The sequence below is a fragment of the Ranitomeya imitator genome, chromosome 3 (assembly GCF_032444005.1).
Source record: "Ranitomeya imitator isolate aRanImi1 chromosome 3, aRanImi1.pri, whole genome shotgun sequence".
Classification (NCBI taxonomy): Eukaryota; Metazoa; Chordata; class Amphibia; order Anura; family Dendrobatidae; genus Ranitomeya; species Ranitomeya imitator.
The window spans coordinates 612,182,958-612,204,029 of NC_091284.1; the positions used below are offsets into that span (position 1 = coordinate 612,182,958).

The 21,072-nt window shown below is 42.1% G+C and overlaps 1 protein-coding gene across 20 annotated transcripts in view; it reads right to left on the bottom strand.

Annotated features, from left to right (window-relative positions):
- Positions 1–2,774: 2,774 nt before the first annotated feature.
- The window catches only part of LMO7 (LIM domain 7), a 235,734-nt gene continuing 217,436 nt past the window's right edge, over positions 2,775–21,072 (bottom strand). For 14 of the 20 annotated variants that reach the window (XM_069758112.1, XM_069758109.1, XM_069758104.1 and 11 more), the window contains 10 exons: positions 18,160–18,246; positions 16,574–17,037; positions 15,657–15,713; positions 13,961–14,010; positions 13,602–13,751; positions 12,731–12,923; positions 12,044–12,322; positions 10,162–10,270; positions 8,335–8,437; positions 2,775–3,484 (listed from right to left, as the gene is read on the bottom strand). In XM_069758112.1, coding sequence (XP_069614213.1) covers positions 3,462–3,484; positions 8,335–8,437; positions 10,162–10,270; positions 12,044–12,322; positions 12,731–12,923; positions 13,602–13,751; positions 13,961–14,010; positions 15,657–15,713; positions 16,574–17,037; positions 18,160–18,246 — 1,515 coding nt within the window. In that variant the 3' untranslated portion in view covers positions 2,775–3,461. The remainder of the gene's footprint in view (positions 3,485–8,334; positions 8,438–10,161; positions 10,271–12,043; positions 12,323–12,730; positions 12,924–13,601; positions 13,752–13,960; positions 14,011–15,656; positions 15,714–16,573; positions 17,038–18,159; positions 18,247–21,072) is intronic. The other 6 variants (XM_069758116.1, XM_069758115.1, XM_069758114.1 and 3 more) reach the window with 3 other exon arrangements.

The following is a 21,072-nucleotide window of genomic DNA, read 5'->3' on the forward strand; positions in this document are numbered from 1 at the left end:
TAGGGGATTGCATCATACATCATTCTACAGTAATCCCCTGGAAAAAGTCAGACAAAATGCAAAATAAAATTAAGTTTTAATATGTTTAAATATAATTAAAATTGTCCAAAGAATTCGATATGTATTGGAACAGTGTGAATATTGTCATCAAGAAGTAGGTTAACACAGCGACATCAATGCAATTGGTTTATTCACTTGAAAAAGATGATAGTTCAACACTGAAATGCATTGTGGAAATAAAAAAAATGTTCTTTGTTGTAAGGATTTGTTTACTATCCTGGAGGAGCAGCCAGGAGGCAGCAGCAGCTGATATCTTCAGGTGTTCATAGGAGTAGTGCCTGCAAACAACCTGCTCAGGTGAGCACCTTCCTTTTATTTTCCTTTGCACCCAAAATTGTATCACTCAATGTTTTTGTGCACTTTTGTTCCCATACAGTTTTTCTACCATTATCTAGAACTGGAAATCCCTCAAAAATTGATGAAAAAGACAAGAAAAATGGGTTTGGGAGGTTACAAAACGGTTACAGCAACATTAAAGGAGCTGCAGGAATTTCTGGCAAGTATTGCCTCTATACTGCATGAAACAACAAATCTCCTGCATTCCTCCTGTGTCTGGCCTGTGAGGTAGGTGTCAAGACAGAAGCTCTTTCTTACAAACAAAAACATCAAAGCCAGACTAGGTTTTGCAAAAACCTAAATCAAGTCATCAAAAAAGCACAATCAGCACAAGTGTTGTGGTCTGATAAGAGCAAGGTAAGTTGGAAAAGGTGTATTTGACGCAAAGTTAAGGCCGGGTTCACACTGCGTTAGCAGCAGCCCGTTCAGCACATACGCCAACGGGCTGCTGTAACGCAAGTGCCAACGTTTGCATCGCGCTAGCGCAGATAGAGCATCTGCTAGCTCTATCTGCGCTAGCAGTGACGGACCCGGAAATGCTGCAGCCCGCGTCTCAGGGTCCATCACTCAATGACGGCACATCCCTAGCACACGCCCATTGTGACATGTCCACTGCACCACAGTCAATCAGTAAGCTTAGCGCCTCATGCAGTCACTGGAAGGAGAGACTTGGCGCTGGCTCCAAGGAAGGAGAGGGAAGTTCAGTTTTTTAAATAAACAGCAGCTAGGTAAAGGGGTTTCTGAAACTGGAATACCCCTTTAATGTAAGGTTCAGACACATGCAAGTGGGACCGAACCCTTTATATAATCAGAGAGTCTCTGAAGTCATTTCTAATGCAAAAGAAACCAACAAATAGTTATTGTAATGTTTGGCAATTATACATTACAGAAGACATCAAAATGAATATACAATAAAAAACTGATTTATGGATTGTGTAGTGTACAGAGGTGATACATTCCACAACACCTGGTTATACATAATCATTTATTACAATATTATGAGGCGCGTGTGCGCTTTGTGCCACCTGCTTGTACTTACACGTACCAATTCTATGCATATTACGTAATCATTTCCTTTTTCACAGCTAATCAAGAAGAGAGATGCAGGCACTGTATAATACATCTACTACGCAAAGACTTACGAGTTCTTGTGAGATTATAACAGAATATAATCTAGGCATGAAAAGTGAAAAAACAATGTTCATTTGTTCACCTCAGTATTTGTCAACTAGCATCACCTATAAAACAAAACACTTATGTGCACCATATCTCAATTAAAGGGTAAAACAGAATTTTGTCTTAACATGAGCCCTTGTATATAATGCCATAGTTTGGAATATGATGGGATGAGTATGCCAAGAGACGAGCCTTGGAACATAATTGTATAAAACAGGTGCACAGTTAAGCGTGAGCGTCGGCCCCACTCACTGTCAGTGTTCGTGTTTTTAACGTCTGGAGCCAGGAAAATTAAACAGGATAATTCTTGGAGCAGAATGCATCAGACATATATCCATATGAGCATATGCAGGGTGTGAGTATATATTAATGGCAGCAGTACACAGAAAGGCAGGCTTAAAGAACACTCAATTATGGCCATAATTAAGTGTTTTGCATTACAGTACAGTTTGGCTAAAAGAAGCATAGGAAAAACTGGTGCGTCCAGCCTTTAAGTTCAATTGGATGGGGTGAGGTCTAAGGGGTAAGGTTTCTCCTTGTGGAGAGTGACATACCAGCTCTGGCTTGTCAAGGTAAGGGGGCTTATTCACTGTTCAATACTCCTCTGGGAAATGTAATATGCAAATTGCCTCTTCAGAGAAAAAGAGGGCTTGAACTACAGCGCCACCTGCTGGAAGTAGCGATCCTACAAGTCACAATCAACCCTTTAACGAGTGATTCATGCTGCCCAAACTGCAAATAGCCTTATTCAGAGTCTGCTTGAACGATTGCAACTGAAGCATTTAAGAGAAAACATACTTTGAAGACCCAGCTGGGGATCATAGGCGGACACGAGACTAGTCCGTCTCTTCCCTGCGCCACAGCAGCTATCTTCCTACATCCATGCGAGGGAGAGACCAGTCAATCACCTGCAGCAGTGCTGGGAAAAGTCAGTCGGAGGCAGCACTGGACTAGTCTATTCTTGGTCTATGATCACCAGTCAAATCTTCACTGGTGTTTCACGGAATAGTATACCTGGCTGCTGTCATACAGCGCTTCATGCTGCCTGTCGTTTTGGAAGTATGAATCTGGTGACATTTTCTTATAGTATCTTAAAAACGGAAATGGAGGTGACACATGAACTACTTTTTGTTAAATGATAGTAAGAATGTTGAGCACCATCCTTTTGTTTCATGAATAAAAGAGAAAAAAAGAAACCAAGATTTCTGATTTAAATGCAGCCACAATTTTATTTACAAAAGTAAATCAGAAAATATTATAGTTACAGAAAACTCTGTCAGAAAAATAAACGTTTTCTTAACAAATAATTGCAGAAAGAAAATAAGGTAAGAGAAAATGTGTGTTACATCATAATTCTTGCATAGATTTTCATATTTAGAAAACTGGTATCAGAAACAATCCTGCACCTCCCCACAAAGCAGTGATACCTTATAGTGTGCTACATGTCTACATAAATACAGGACCATACATTCACATGCATTTCAATGTAATCTCACTTTGCTATAGAGTAAATATTCAGAAGATGAAGGCAACAGAAGTCTTAATTCAAAAATCTGTTAAACTTTCTATTGAAAATACCCTCTAGAAAGAGATGAAAAAAGGGCTCAAAAATATTTTGAAATTTAATAAAAGCGGCCTTTTTACATACAGAATTCAGAACACTGAAAGTACAACATGCCCCTTAGATTTGATTATCCTCTCATAAATATACCACAAAGAAATCTGGTTAATGAGGTAATACAATAAAAGGCAACTGCAATGTCATTCCTTATATATAACATATATAAGCTGTAGAGAGCACACATCCAGCTTGTGCTTATAGATTTACATCCCTGTTGGATCAATCCTCCTCTGCTATTTCTAGAAGCAGCTCTGTGATGAGGAGGCCTTCACATGGAGGTGGGGTGTCCGGCTAGGAAGGAAAGGGAAAGCTAGTTAATAAACAGTACTAAGCCAGTGACAAATACTTGCCATGTTACATAATAATTAGCGATGGGCGAATATACTCGGTACTCGAGATTTCCCGAACACGCTCGGGTGTCTTCCGAGTATTTGTAAGCGCTCGGAGATTTCGTTTTGCTTGCCGCAGCTGAATGACTTACATCTGTTAGCCAGCTTGATTACATGTGGGGATTCCCTAGCAATCAGGCAACCCCCACATGTACTTATGCTGGCTAACAGATGTAAATCATTCAGCTGCGGCGATGACAACTAATTCTCCGAGCACTAAAAAAATACTCGGAGGTCACCTGAGCATGCTCGGGAAATCTCAAGTAACGAGTATTTTCGCTCATCCCTAATAATAATGTGACAACTTCTGCCTCTTTCGCATTATACTACCTAGTACAGACAAAAAACAAAATCCCCACTGCTGGTGGTCTCCATTGGGACTATAAGTAATGATGTCCAACCATACCCCCTCCAACCAAGTATGGAGGAGCCATCAGCACGAGTCCCAAGAGATGCAGGCGAGTTTATTTCTCCCTTTAAAGGGAACCTGTCACCCCCCCAGGCGTTTGTAACTAAAAGAGCCACCTTGTGCAGCAGTTATGCTGCATTCTGACAAGGTGGCTCTTTTAGTTATTGGTGCTGTAACTGCAGAAATAATCAGTTTTGTAATTTGTCCTAAATACCTTTCTTCAGTCCTGGAGGCAGGTCTTTCCCCCCTGCTGCAGACGCCTCACAGCCGTCACTCAAGTCTTCTTGGCGCTGGGCGCCGCCTCCTCACCGCTGTTTTGAAATCAGCCGGCGCCTGCGCTCTTTTCTCCTGCCTTGGGCAGGCGCAGTGACGCTGCCCGTCTGTCCTCATATGCAGTCTAGCTGACTGCGCCTCTGTGGCCGCCCTGCTTGTGAATCCCAGCCCCGCAGTGTGAATAAATCAGAAGACACTGTGGGGCTGGGATTCACAGGCAGGGCTGCCGCACAGGCGCAGTCAGCTAGACTGCATTATGAGGACAGAGAGGCAGCGCTCACTGCGCCTGCCCAAGGCAGGAGAAAAGAACGCAGGCACCGGCTGATTTCAAAACACCGTTGAGGAGGCGGCGCCCGGCGCCAAGAAGACTTGAGTGACGGCTGTGAGTCGTCTGCAGCAGAGGGGGAAATGCCTGCCTCCAGGACTGAAGAAAGGTATTTCGGACAAATTACAAAATGGATTATTTCTGCAGTTACAGCACCAATAACTAAAAGAGCCACCTTGTCAGAATGCAGCATTACTGCTGCACAAGGTGGCTCTTTTAGTTACAAACGCCTGGGGGGAGGGGTGGGTGACAGGTTCCCTTTAACAGTTATCCCTTCCTTCTAGTTACTTTGTAAAAGAGTAAAAGGAAATATTTAAAGGGGGTTTCCTCATTCTGCGTTTTCCGCTGCGCACCCCTCTCCAGTCTGTCTGCTATGGGATGGTGCACTACTGATTATGGACAGAACTATATGTTCTCTGAGGCAATAAGCAGATGCAGCCAGATGCAGAGCAGTATTTGCAAGCTCTATCCTCCTCAGCTAGGAGAGTAGCCACCACTAATAGACTGAAGAAGTGGCCGGTAGCTTAGGCATTGAGCAATAAACTGTAAATTAAATATTCTTGAGAATGGAGAGAATTTTTAATAAGATCATTTAATTGTTTTGCAATTTTATCTATTTTAGACTATGAGAAAACCCTTAGATAACGAATTGTGTGCTATCTATATATGTAATTGTCTAAGGGGTACTTCCGTCTGTCTGTAACGGAAATCCTGCGTCGCTGATTGATCACAGCCTGGCGGCGGCGGCGACCAATCAGCAACGGGCACAGTCCAGCCGAGAATTAGTCCCTCCCTACTTCCGTCCAGTCAGTGCCCGGCGCCCGCTCCATACTCCTTTCCAGTCAGCGCTGACACAGGGTTAATGGCAGCGTTAACGGACCGTGTTATGCCGCGGGTAACGAACTCCGTTAACGCTGCTATTAACCCTGTGTGACCAACTTTTTACTATTGATGCTGGCTATGCAGCATCAATAGTAAAAAGATCTAATGTTAAAAATAATAAAAAACCAAAAAACCTGCTATTCTCACCTTCCGTCGTCCGCCGATGAGCGCGCGGCTGCCGCCAGCTTCCGTTCCTAGAGATGCACTGCAAAATTACCCAGAAGTCATCTGGGTAATTTCGCAATGCATCGCTGGGAACGGAAGCTGGCGGCAGCAGTGCGCGCATCAGGACAGCTTCACTGGACGACGGAAGGTGAGTATATAACTATTTTTTATTTTAATTATTTTTTTTTTTAACAGGGATATGGTGCCCACACTGCTATATACTGCGTGGCCAGTGCTCTATACTGCGTGGCCAGTGCTCTATACTGCGTGGCCAGTGCTCTATACTGCGTGGCCTCTGCCCTATACTGCGTGGCCTCTGCCCTATACTGCGTGGCCTCTGCCCTATACTGCGTGGCCTCTGCCCTATACTGCGTGGCCTCTGCCCTATACTGCGTGGCCTCTGCCCTATACTGCGTGGCCTCTGCCCTATACTGCGTGGCCTCTGCCCTATACTGCGTGGCCTCTGCCCTATACTGCGTGGCCTCTGCTCTATACTGCGTGGCCTCTGCTCTATACTGCGTGGCCTCTGCTCTATACTGCGTGGCCTCTGCTATATACTGCGTGGCCTCTGCTATATACTGCGTGGCCTCTGCTATATACTGCGTGGCCTCTGCTATATACTGCGCGGCCTGTGTTATATACTGCGTGTCTGCTATATACTACATGGCTCCTATATACTACGTGGCCTGTGCTATATACTATGTGGTTGCTATATACATACATATTCTAGAATACCCGATGTGTTAGAATCGGGCCACCATCTAGTAATTTAAATAATCCTGTTCAGCTGTTCCTATGGGTGTTCAGAAAAGCTCAGCAGCCATTCCAGCTCCCAACACTACTAGCCTTCTCCATGCCATGGATTTATGTTCTATTTACATACTGCCAGGCAAGACGAAAAGAAAGTGGAGGACAAGACTTGTGTCAACTAGCAGTGGGTAGAAGTTCTTATTCAGATATTCTAGCCAATAAAAAAATATTGAACATTTTTATCAAATTAACAGAATACAGCCACGCAAATCTTTTTTGCACGGTGTCCCTGTTATTTTTCCTGAAAAAGTGTGAGTAAATTGAAACTGGTTGTTACCACTCGATCTATGAAATGAGCAATCAACACAGTCTAAGGCTTCTTTCACACTAGTGTCGGGCTCGGCCCGTCGCAGTGCGTCGGGCCGAGGTTACCGATGCTAGCGTGGTCTCCGCCGCACAACGGGTGCAGCGGATGCTGCTTTTCAGCGCATCCGCTGCCCCATTGTGAGGTTCGGGTAGGTGGGGGCGGAGTTCCGACCGCGCATGCGTGGTCGGAAAAGACGGTTTGTCGGCTGCAAAAAACGTTACATGGAACTTTTTTGCGGCCGACGGTCCGCCACAACACGGCGCAACCGTCGCGCGACGGTTGCGACGTGTGGCAATCCGTCGCAATGCGTCGCGTAATGTTAGTCAATGGAGAAAAAACGCATCCTACAAACACTTTTGCAGGATGCGTTTTTTCTGCAAAACGATGCATTGTGACGGATTGCAGTTAACGCTAGTGTGAAAGTAGCCTAAAACGGTCCAATAATTGTCATTTAAAATTCAAGTATTTTTAAGAGATGAGAGGAGAGCTGACACTCTAGACGAGTATACCCATCATAGGCATATTATGGCTAAGGGCTACAAGGTGTTTTTTGTCAGCCACGATACGGGTCGTATAGCTGAAGATCGCTGTATGCCACTGCTACATTGCAGAATAATGCAAGTAAATGGTGTCACAGAGCAATTACTTCACAGCACTGCAACAAGTAAGGCTACTTTCACACTAGCGTCGTTTGGCCTCTGTCGCAATGCGTTGTTTTGGAGAAAAAACGCATCCTGTAAAGCGCCATGGAATAAATGGCACTATAACAATAAATAATAATAATAATCCTGCAAAGTAGCCCGCAGGATGTGTTTTTTCTCCATAGACTTTCATTAGCGACGCATTGCGACGGATTGCCACACGTCGCATCCGTCGTGCGACGGATGCGTCGTGTTTTTGCAGTCCATCGGGACAAAAAAACGTTGCATGCAACGTTTTTTTGTCAGTCGGTTCCACTTTTTCCGATCGCGCATGTGTGGCCGGAACTCCGCCCCCTCCTCCCCGGACCTTACAATGGGGCAGCGGATGCGTTGAAAAACTGCATCCGCTGCCCCCGTTGTGATTTTATTTCACAGTATGCGTCAGTACGTCAGCCCGACGCACTGCGACGGGCCCGTACCGACGCTAGTGTGAAAGTAGCCTAAATGGCAAAAAGTCGTAATGCATCCCCATCCACTTTCCCTATACTGCAATGCAGCAGCAGTATAGTGGTTTTTGGCCTCACCGCCACCTATTAACAGAAAGAGTCAAGAAATGTTGTAGCAATAGGCGACGAATGAATGGAGTGAGGTGGCTGTGCATGTGCGAGACGGTCCATACATTTCTATGAGAATTTACCACAGTTTATGAATATAAAGAACTCCAGCAATGTGTGCACATGAAAGTGCTTCAGGCCCTGAAGCAGATAACTAGACATTATAAGAATATGGCTAAAAGTAATAAAGTAGACCGTCACCATTTATGCAGCCCTCAGATAGTGAGAGATTCTCCTTAATAAAACTGTGAGCTACATGTCAAACATGAGATAAAACTGCCAGCCGGAGATGAAAATCAATACAAATACATGTCAGGCAAACGTACATTTAAATTTAATGTAGCAGCTGTTGCAGTACAACTCGTTGTTCCGGATTCTAACTTCTGCTCCAGACTGGGTACCTCCGAGGTCTGTTTCACAGGCGACACACTAGTAAAAAAAATAAAAGCAGTCAAATAAGTGGCTTACAGCACAAAACATTGCTAGGCCTCTGGACGGTATACCAACTTACAGGATACATCTAGCAAAGCCTGAATGACTGAATAAAAGCAGCAAAGAAACCCAAATCATTAGTAAGGCAGCAGCCAGGCAGAGCGATCAGCTTCGGTTGTAATTTTATGCAGAGGTGATGAATGTTAGGTAGGGAACAGTTTCCAGCACGATGCACCGGCAGATTGGCATTAGGTAAACTGATGTGGTACAGAAATATTCCATGAAATCAAACACTGATAAATGTTGTAAATCCAGAGAATAAGATTATGTTAACAAGAAGCTGCACTCGTATTACTGGCATGATTAGAATAAACTGAGAAGAGGAAGAAATATCCTTATGTCATCCAGCTGCACACTGAGATTTGCATTTAATCAGACAAGAATTCATTTCTGGCTTTGTCTGTGCCAAGTGTAAAACAGTGGAGACTGTGTCTTCATGACAGCACGGAAACATGGTTTTTATACGTCAGAAAGTGAAGCTTTGCTTCAGGGCAGCTTCAATCCACAAGGGATAGGAACAGAACTAGATTTGCATCAGATTCATCTCTAACAAATGATGGTGTCTGACTGATGACTGTGACACGTCTGGGGAGGCGTTTTGCCTTCAAAAGGGAACAAACATTTCTGTAGTTCTCATACAAAAACATAGGTATCCATGTATACTTCATTCACTGTATACAAGTATGGGATTTGGTTTTTTACTTCCACCTCAGGATTTCTGCAAAAACTGTTACAAATGAGATGGTAACAGAACTGTGTCATGTACCAGAAGAGAACACTTGTCCAAAGTGCTCTCAGGACAATGTGAGCGACAAAGTCAGCTAACCGCCAAGGTATCCACTCGGTGAAAATATCTAACCATCATGGAACAACGACAGCACTCACGACAGTGTGAGAAAAGAAACTTATTTCTCCGTACATGCGAAAAAACAGCCTGTACCATAACGTTTTTCTACTTTTGCATCTCCCTGGTGATGGCCACGATTGTTAGAACTGGGTCATGTAACGTCGTTTCTACTAAGCCTAAAAATTCACATGTTCTGGCAGCTGCATGTGGATGAAACATGCCGACAAGCAGTGAACAGGCTTTTCAAATAGATAGCTAAATGATCGCTGGAGATTGGTGATAATCCTGCAAATTTGTCCTGAAAGACCTTCCGGCCATTAACAGTGGTAATAGGAGTGTGGTTTGGTGGAAATAACTGAAATTATTGCCAGCAAAGTCATGCAATTAAATAAAGGTCTTCGTAAACCCACTAACCAACATGAGATTACCAGAAAGTGCATTCACACCCTAAAACATAACGGATTGGGCAGTGCGTTACAAGAATAAAAGGTAAAAAACGATTGGCTGCGATAGGACGCTGCTCCAGCTATCATGAACTCCAGTTTTGGTGCATAAATACAAATACACACAAAGACTTGTACAGTATAAAGCTCACAACAACTTTTCTCTTTCTTATATCCTCTTATCCTAATAAACCTGTAATGGTAATATCTGAATCCAATTTCCCTCCACTTGCTGGAAATTCTTTTACTTATTTACAAGGTTGTTACATGGAATATTGTCTGACACACAGAAATGATTAATGTTAGTACCCGCAGCCATGGCAGTTCAGTTAGATATTGGAGGATTAATTTAGATGTCCTCAATGTCTCACCTTAAAACAATGTAAATGAAAACAAAGACCAAGAGACTCGATGATCATGGCCGCTCCTTTGCCCAAATTGTTATTACAATAAGAGCACAATTTCTTCCCGCTCACTGACCTAGATACAGAATAAGAAAATAACTGAGCCCTTGTCTGAAGGCTGACGGATGCGCTGGAATGCAGAAATTCATCAATGGGTAAATAAAATCACGCTTCCTTTACAGACCAGACATGAAGTCAGCGCACTGTATTAGGAACTTCATGAGTGAAGAGTTGTTCAGTTGGCAAGTGAAACCAGGAAAAACAAAATGTACTTATATAATAAGGAGTCATTTGCTAAATTATATTACAGAAAAAAAATTCAAACGTATTGGAGGTACATTCAGACAACAGACAGGCAGTTGATAATACTACAAAATAAAATAAATTATCCGGACTATAAGAGGGTATAAGTGTAAGAACACGTTCACAATTCACAAACAAAAAACAAGAAAAAACAAAAAGTGAGCATATACCCTACAGCAAGTAAATAAGTTAACAGTAATAGCACATGTAAATTACACTGGCATTAACTAAGTACCCTTTTTGATCAAAAGAGCATAAAAGCCATCCCACCACGAAAAGAGGTACCCATCAGGACAGTCCTAACCTGTCTCTAGTATTAAAACCTTACGGGTCAAGTGACATCAATATGAATAAGGGCAGAGCAGGACAGGGCCCTGACTGAGCCACCCATCCATGGGAAGCTATACAGATTAAATACTTAGCTTAGAGAGGGGGAAGAAGCCCAATGTGTATACAAAGTACAAGATATTACCACAAAACCTAAGAAATGAGCCAGACAAACTAGTATAGGTGCAAAGTGTAAGAGAATGTTCACACTATATGGTCATTTCACAGACAAAACAAGAGCTGCATTCATATGGAAATCCTACAGCTCCAATTGGGCAACTAGCCTACTTAGGCAGCAATAGTTTTGGGGGAAATACAGTGGGGAATATTCTTTAAGACCAGCGAACCTTACTCTGGTCTTCGTAAATTAGGCACATTTTACACAGGCATGCTTTTTATTAAGAGATGCCTGCTTCATAAAAAATTAGGTGCATTGCCTGCGGTACGTGTGTCGAAATCAAATCAATATTGAAAAAAGAAAGCGTTCACCATTGCTTCTTAAAAAAGGTTAATGCCCTTTATTCCACGTGGTGGGACAATCCTTTAACATGCAGGGGGAGTAGGGAAGAGAAAGAGGAAAACAGCCGTTTCGCGCCTATCCCAGCGCTCCAGCGCTTCTAAGCGCGGTTTCTTTTTTCAATACTGAATATACTTGGTCTTCAACAAATTTTTCATGAACTACCTAGCTCATTTTCAGGTGGAATGCTTTATATTAAGGACTGATTCAGACTGCAGTCAACAGTTTGGTGCCGTTTTTTTCTGCTTTTCCACTTTTTACAACCAAATCAATGTCAACCATGTGCTTGCATAGATTGGCACAAATTTTTTCTACTCTCTGGTGAAAATTATAGAAAATTCTACAAACTTTTTAAAAAGTAGCATGAGTGGCAGTGAAAGTTGTAAATTATACCATATATACGGAGGTTGCCATAATTGTTTACCCCAGAAAAATCACATTGGCAAGTCTCCCTCTATAGTATATCTATATACTAGTAAGATCATTAGTATTTTGGAATCAGAAGGAAAAGAAGCCTTTTTTTAGTGAGTGCCCTTTAATAAAACTACCAACTATAGTTCATTGACATCCTGGATAAAATAATCTTAAAGGTTGTGATCTGAAGTACAATATATGCAATGTAAAGGTTTATGTTCTATAAAACAAAAAAAAATAAATATATATATATATATATATAATGTGATTGAAAATCTTTGTGCTTACTTGTTGCGCTGTTGACCAGTCGTCTGTGTTGAACTCTGATTCCGAGGCAAACTCGATGATGCCAAAGAGGACTGAGAAATTGATGCGGAGCCAGAAGAAACCTGTGGAAGGCTGGAAGATGGATTGCGCAGATATGTGCGATTAGAAGTGGACAGCCCCTGGGAGGGTTGCCCAAAGTCTTGACTGGATGATAAAGAATTATAGGATGATGAATGGTTTGCCCAAGATGACTGTCTCCGTGAACTTGAGCCAGAGTCTAGGTTGTCTAGCGATTCCCCTCTGCAATAGGAAATCACAGGAGATTTATATAGAATAAATCATAAGTTGACTTACAGAACAGAATGTAACAGATCTTCAGAAGAACATAATCAAAGAATTACGTGGCAGGAAACAACAAAATGTGTGACTGCCTCTAAACATTGGAAACTTTATAAAGAAAACACTCCTTACTGCAGGGATTATAACAGTCAGCAAGACATTTCCCTATAAGTAAGATGTAGTGCTAAAAGCTGGCCATTCAGATATAACAATACCGATCCTTACAGAGCAACTTTCCATTCTGTGTTATAAGAGGAGGGACTTCTTCTACCCTAACACGGCAAATGGACAAAGTTTGATTTCATGTTTCAGAATGACTATCAATACTCCGAGGAGACATTATTTGAAATAAACCAAGACAAAGGTTACCTTCTCATTAAGTTTGGAAGAGAGGAGGTGTCTTTTGTGACACTGGAGCTCCGCTGCCTGATCCAGCTGTTGTCAGTATTAAGAGGAGCTTTCTTCCTCATGTCCTTGATTACTTGCTGTCTATCCAGTTCTGCGGCACCATCTTTTTGTGATCCACCCACTGACCACGTCGATTCAAATTCTTGGCTGCCTTCTGAAACAAAAACATAAAGCAGTTTGGTTAGGCTACTTTCACACTAGCGTCGATACGGGGCCATCGCGCTGCGTCGGCACGACGTACCGACGCATACTGTGCAAGCGCCGCACAACGGGGGCAGCGGATGCATTTTTCCAGCGCATCCGCTTCCCCATTGTGAGTTGTGGGGAGGTGGGGGCGGAGTTTCGGCCGTGCATGCGCGGTCGGAAATGGCGGACACAACGCAGCAAAAAACGTTACACGACGGTTGCGACGTGTGGCAAAGCGTCGCTAATGTTAGTCAATGGAGAAAAAACGCATCCTGCAAGCAATTTTGCAGGATGCCGTTTTTCTCCTAAACTACGCATTGCGACGTGCAGTGCACGACGCTAGTGTGAAAGTAGCCTTAATAGCGTTGTACAGTGTAGAATGATGCCAACTTTCTAGGGAACCTCATTGTGGAATATTTGTTGCTGCGTGACATGTACTATTTCTTTTTATTCCACAATTCCTAAACACTCTAGAAATGTAGAAACATCTTCTAGGAGCACATTTCCTGAAGGCAATATAGTGCATATAAGAAAGCAGCACACTGACATTATTGAAGCCTCTGGAGAACAAATGGGCAACAGTATATATCCCTTGAAAAAATCCTTATTAGATATGGATAAGCAGAGAAGCCAAGCACTTGCCCACCTTGGCTCGGATAATCCCTCATCTGAGAGAACTTTTGTTTTTCCATTTCTGATGGGAGGTTTTTTTGCTGTGGATTCACAGTGTGTGCCTTGTTTTGTTGTTCTTCAAATACCCAGTCAGCAAAACCATACGCCGACATCCCATGTTCTCCTATATATAATGATATGTGACTCACTGATATTTTACACTTATTTATTATAACGATACATTATACCACAAATTACAAAGAATAATATAATAGTACTATATGAATAATAAGGAAAAATAATTTTACATGAGATCGGTAAACATATCTTGTCAATGTTGTAAGTGTTAATACAATATAATTCTAAATATATATATAATAAGCCAATGCTTACCGCTTTTTTGAGCCGGAAAGCCTGATGAATCAGAAGTATCCCTGGATTTGCTGTTAAGAAAATATATTCGATGAGACCATGCCAAAATCACAAACGCTCACTGAAATAATATTAATGTTGCACGAAGCCCACGCATGCACATAATATTAAAAAATGCATCATTTTATGCATCTCTGAAGGAAAACACAGACTGTTTCACAGCTAGTATTTTATATCAAAATAAGCTGTGGAAATGATTGTAAGTTTATAACCAGATATGACCTTTACACAACAAGGGTCCTGACATCACAGGTTGTAGTCTTAACATGGCAAAAGGACATATTAAAAGATTGTTTCTTCAACTGCATTTTTAATGTGCACTTTAATTCCCTCTAATAGGTCTCTTTCAATGGTACATTTTTTGGACCTTAATACAGTCGTGTTATAAGGAAATGGGTGCACATTAAAAATAAGGAAAACATAGTTTAATGAGTTTCTACATATTGAAGGTCCTTTCACATGGTATTCTTTCCAACGTTTAGCGGCCTGAAGGCCACTTTCCAATATTCAGGGAAATTTAAGTCCATATATGAGGTCTCGGTGTCTGCCTCCAAAAGGCTTATACGAATGTAAATGATGCACGACAGAGCACAAGGTTACTCAGTCTGCACATTATAGTCAATGGCCCAGACGGCGCATACGCCTGAATCCCGTTTTGAGGGGAGTTCAGATGTAACCTCCCGCAGGGCCAATGAATGTGGGGAAAGAATGCATTGTGAAAGGGCCCTACCAGCTAGCCATGTGTGTGAAATACTAGTAATGAGCAAATGTGCTCGGACAAGGTGTTATCAGACTATCGGCGAGTTCGAATAATATGTTTAAGTTGCATGTCTAGTGGCTGTTCAATAGCTGCAACACATGCAGGAATTACCTGTGTGTTAGGCAATCCCTGCATGTGTTGCAGCTATCGAACAGCTGCAGACATGCGGGGACTCAACATATTATTCGAGCACACTGAAGGAACTCTGTTAGCACCCGAGCATGCTCAGATAACCCCTTATCCGAGCATGTTCGCCCATCACTATTAAGTACACAGAAATAAGGATGGGCTATTTCACTTGTAAGTATAGTTACTAGTTTGATAGGAACACATTTACTGTTGGCATTAACCTTCGTCAGGCTGCATAATTTTACAACGTTAACAGGCTGCAGAGGTACAATTGTACCTTCATATATATTTTATTGAAATTTGGCCAATATATTCTGGACCAAAACTGCAGAGATGTCACAAAATTTCAGCTCTCTACGGCTTTTCGAAAAAAAAAAAAGTTATTGCAATTTTAAAACTGAATAGTTACAATTGTACCTACTCAGCCGGACAAAGGTTAAAAAAACAACACAGTACAGTTTTCTCCATGGGAACATGTAACGCTCCCCTGTTCATGGCCACTGAAACAGGCATGTAGCCACACTAGTCCATCAGCAGCTTCCATTGAAAGGCACTGCATATGTACTATTTTCCTCTGCACCGCTTTGATACTAATGCATCTGTGTTTATATGCCTGTCCTTCAGGGTCAATACTTGGGACAGATGTGCAGTGTACTCCATGAAGGAATCTAGATCTGTTGGTTAATATAATGCAGTTTCCAATACACGCAAAAAAAAAAAAAACCCTAGGTGGCCCTTTTTTTTTTTTTATCATCATCTGCTACCTACCTATTGTATGATGTATAATCAGGATCATCCAACGTCCTTGATAATCTTGAGTAAGAACTGTAAATACAAGACAGAGAAAATATTTTCTTAATTAATTTAATGAAGTATATCACAGTGCTTTAAACAAAGATTTAAAACTTTTTTGTATGCATGGGATTTATCAAAGTAAGGTTTGCAACCTATTATGTCATAAAAAGCATTTTCTTGTTGCAGTATTTTACACCTTTTGCTATTTTAGAACCATTAGTTTTCAGAGTGAGTTTAATTTTGACAAATTCCAAGAGATATTAAATGTCAAAATCATCAGTGGGATACAATGCAAAAGCTTAAGACGGAGTGTTAGAACAAAAGGGCTTCAGGGCTCTGCTTAGTGCTGGGTCCACTTGGCGTCACTCACAGCAGAAAACAAACAAGGCAATCAATGATTTTTTCTGGTTTCTTTCTGTAAAAGTCTAGAACTTTACATGAAAGGTATACTTCAAGAGAAGGATTAATCAAAAAGTTACTTATCAATATCAAGTTTTAATAGTCAAAGGTGTGAATTGTTAATTTGTGGTGCTGTGTGTACACTTTAACATTTCATTACTACAAAAATCTGGAATCCTTACTGTACGCTGAGATTTCTAGTTTCCAACAGTTTACTTTGCAGTATGAAATGGGACAGGTCAGTAATTGCTTTATTACTAAGAGAATGGAGGTTAAATGGCAGATATCACTCTAACAAACTGCTGTATATATTGAAATATATGCATTTCATATAGTGTGTAAGAGAAAATAAAATAATTTAGATCATTTACTAACGTAAAATACAAAAAGGTTAAATTGTGATGCCAAAAAATGAAATTTGCCACCTCAAAAAGACAAATATTACAAAATGACACCACAAAGACACTTAACCATTTGCTACCAATACCAACCTGATGTTTGTTCTTTGAATTCGTTCACTCTGTAATTTTAGCCTTTGTTGTTCCTCCTCCTGTTCTTTTTTCCTCTGCCATTCAACTTCTCTACGTCTCTTTTGTTCCTCCTCATTTTGCCTTCTTTCCTCGTCTTGCCTTTTTCTTTCTAAGTCTTGTTGGACTCTGCGCTCTAACTCTTCTGCCCGATGCTTGAGCTCTGCTTCCTCTGCCCAGCGCCTGCGTTCTTCCTCCTCTGCCCGGCGCCTGCGCTGTTCCTCCTCTGTCTGTCTACGTTGGGCTTCCAAATATCTCAAGTTTTCTTCTTCCTTTTTTCTTTCACGTTCCTCTTCCTGTCTTTTCTCATTCTCTTGAAAATTATCATCGCTGCTTAGTGAGCCTTCAGACCCCTCTTTTCTCAAGTATGAAGAAGGGGTATATGATGTCATGGACCTGCTGGTATGGAATTGTAGAATAGCTGGTTCCTATAAAAATTAAAAGGTATCAATGAGTTGTCTAGTTTAGGATGCCCATTTATAAAGAAGGTATCGGCAGTCTAAATAGGAATCCATTAATTCAGTACCTAAATCTTTTGGTCAGACTGGAGTTGCTAAATAGGTAAAATATAGTGATGAGCGAATATATTCCTAACTTGAGATTTCTCGAGCATACTCGGGGGTCCTCCGAGTATTTTTTAGTGCTCGGAGATTTTGTTTTTCTTGCCGCAGCTGAATAATTTATGTGTGATAGCCAGCATAAGTACATGTGGGGGTTGCCTGGTTGCTAGGGAATCCTCACATGTACTTATGCTGGCTATCAGATGTAAATCATTCAGCTGCGGCAAGAAAAACAATCTCCCAGCATTAAATAAATACTCGGAGGACCCCCGAGCATGCTTGAGAAATCTCAAGTTACGAATATATTCGCTCATCACTAGTAAAATATAATGCATAGCTCCACTCTGGTTAAAGTACCACTCAGATGGGCTGCTGCAAGGCAAATCACGCATTATGGTGAAGGGTATTTAAAACGTATGAGTTAGGACATTCTCCAAAAAGAGCAGTAGTTTATCTGAAGTTTGCGGGGTCTTTTTGTAGACTTTTGATTTTTTGTTATGTAAATATAAAAAAAACAAAGGCATTAAAATCATCCTGAACGGGTCTGCAGATTTTTCTCAAATGTTGTTCTAGAATGCAGTTTCCATGGTATGTGTGACTGCAGGTTTTTTTTTTCCTTCTTTGTGCACTAAGAAACCAAGACTTAACTTGGTCTACCAATTTTGCATTGCCCATCCAAAATTATGGAAGAAACATGTGTGGCCAACTACCCTACCATGAACACAAAGCCTCTGGCTCACACAATTGCCCTGCAGCGGTGAGACATCAGAGAAAAGGGTTCAAATAAAAGTTAAAACTCCTAGCCACTTGGGTCTAACAAGTCCCTTGTGTCCCTCGTGTACAAAATGTGATATTCCCCAAGCCTAAAGATGTTAATATACCATATAGTGCATCAGTTAAAGCCCACATTGCTATAACAAACAAGTATTACAAATATGTATCAAAAGTGTAAAAGCTAAACAGGAAAAAGATGAACATGATGTGTCAAACCTGATCAAGAGGTCTTCCTTTCTCGGCTTCTTGCTGAGCCCTTTCCCACTCTTCTTTAAGTCTCTCTTGTTCCCGCTTGTATTTTTCCTGCCAATAAATTTTGAAATTTAATATAAAACATCTTAGCCGTCTATGCACTTGTTCACAATATTCTTGTCTGAGAATATGCGATCTCTGCATACAAATCACTGATGTGACATGTCTCTCCATTGCACTGACTGACTTGTGCATATGCAATGTAATCCCGCCATGAAAGCATTAAGCTACTTACTGGTAGCGGCATTTTTCGGAGGCCCATGACAGCACACGAGAGGGGGGATCCGCCCTTAAGGAACAGGAAACCTACAGATACAAAAGGGCGGCACCTCTCCCCATGCATCAGTTGTATTTCAGAGCCTGAGAGGACTGCCGCGGTTAGTGGTACACAAATATACAATATATACATTATATACATTTGAAACAAAATAACCCATTATTGTAATAAGACACCATACGTGAGATTTACATATTACGCTATATACATATCAGGAAGTGCTACCCCCACGTGAATAGGGAGGGAACTAAGGGTGCTGTCATGGGCCTCCGAAAAATGCCGCTACCAGTAAGTAGCTTAATGCTTTATTCGGACTCCCATGACAGCACACGAGAGATTTACAGAGATGTAAGCTACCTTAGGGAGGGACTATAGATTGTAGCACCCTTAACCCAAAGGAAAGATCAGAGGAGGACCCCAAATCCAACCGATAGTGTTTAAAGAAAGTGGAAGGGGATGACCATGTGGCCGCCTTACATATCTGCTCCACTGACACTCCAGATCTTTCTGCCCAGGATGACGCCATGGCCCGGGTGGAATGTGCCTTTAGGTTCTGCGGAGCTGGCCCCCCACCTGCTGTATAAGCTAGAGAGATAGTTTCCCTAATCCATTTAGCCAGTAAATATTTCGATACTCTAAATCCTTTCTTTGGACCTTGGAAGGAAAGAAGCAGTGCCCCATCCTTCTTCCAATTATCAGTAGCTGAAATATACTGAAGAAGAGATCTCCTGACGTCTAACGTATGAAGCTCCTGCTCTTTAGGATTAGAGGGATTAGGAATAAAGGACGGCAAAACTATCTCCTGTGATCTATGGAACCGTGTCGCCACCTTTGGCAGATATGCTGGGTCTGGTCTAAGGACTACTCTGTCTGACAAGATTTCAGTGTATGGAGGAGCTCTGGAAAGTGCCTGTATATCCCCTATCCTGCGAGCTGAGGTTATGGCGATCAGGAAGGCTGTCTTAAGTGTCAACATTTTGATCGAGGCCTCCTGCAGAGGTTCAAAGGGGGGTTTAGTTAGAGAGGACAGAACTAAATTTAAATCCCATGGAACTGTTCTGTCTTTATGCAGTGGTGTAGATCTACTAACTGCCTTCATAAACCTCGCTATCCAGTAGTTATTCGCTATATTACAGGAAAACAGGGCACCTAAAGCTGAGACCTGTACCCTAAGGGTACTAGGAGAGAGTTTCAACTCGAACCCCTTCTGTAGGAACTCTAGGATTTGTTGTACTGGCACCCCGTCTTGGATATTAAACTTTGAACAAGACAAGAACTTTCTCCAAGTTCTAGAGTAGATTTTCGTAGTTACTTGCTTTCTACTCTTTAGGAGCGTCTCCACCAAGTTTGGAGAGAAGCCTTTTCCCACTAATAGTGACCGTTCAAACACCATGCCGTCAAATGGAGCCCCGTCACTTGTGGATGGGAGATCGGTCCCTGCGAAAGCAAGTTCGGGATCTCTGGCAGTACCCAGGGGACCGCTACAGACATTGTCTTGAGCCAGGCAAACCAGGTTCTTCTGGGCCAAAAGGGGGCGATAAGGATGACTTTCGCTCGATCCTCCCTGATTTTCCTCACCACTAGAGGTATCAGGTTCAGTGGTGGGAAAGCATAGGCTAGTGGAAAATCCCATTTCATGAGAAACGCGTCTACCGCCAGGGGATTTTCCCTGGGATTTAGGGAGCAAAAAAGTTTTACTTTTCTGTTGTTTCTGGTGGCGAATAGATCCACCACTGGTTGACCCCATCTGCGGACGACAAGATTGAAAATGTCCTCGTTGAGAGACCACTCTCCCTGTTTTAACACATTTCGGCTGAGGAAATCTGCTGCCACATTTTCTTTTCCTTTGATGTGAAGAGCTGTCAAAGATAGAAAATTGAGCTCTGCCACCTGGAACAACCGATCCGTGATCTGCATTAAAGTTTCGGAACGAGTTCCCCCTTGCCGGTTTATGTAAGCGACCGCCACTCTGTTGTCCGACAGAATTCTGACGTGCTGGCCCTGCAGATATACGAGGAATTTTTTAACAGCCAGTTCAACCGCCAACAACTCTCTTTGATTTGATGAAAATGTTGTGAAGGGTTCCCACTGTCCCTGGACCACCATGTCCCCCATATAGGCTCCCCACCCTGAAGAGCTGGCATCCGTGGTTATCACGTGGGTGACATCTATCATCCAGGGAACCCCTGCTGATAAATTTTGTTTATCTAGCCACCATCTAAGGGAATTCAATGTTATCGGCCTCAATGTCAATTTTCCATTCAATGCGCCTCCTAAGGCTCTGTCATGGAACAGGACTTCATTTTGTAGGGACCTGGTGTGGAACTGAGCCCACTTAACTGCTGGGATGCAAGATGTGAGTGACCCAAGTAGAGACATTGCTTGCCTAAGTGTCATGGAAGGTGTATTGATTGCTCTTAATACAAAACTCTGAATTTGGTCCATTTTCTCTATAGGGAGGAGACACTGCTGTGTCACTGAATTCAACATTAACCCCAGGAATTTTTGAACATTTAGGGGCTGTAATTTAGATTTTTCAAAGTTTATGATCCAACCCAACCGTTCTAGTTTGGTTTTAGCAATCTCCCATTGTGACAGAC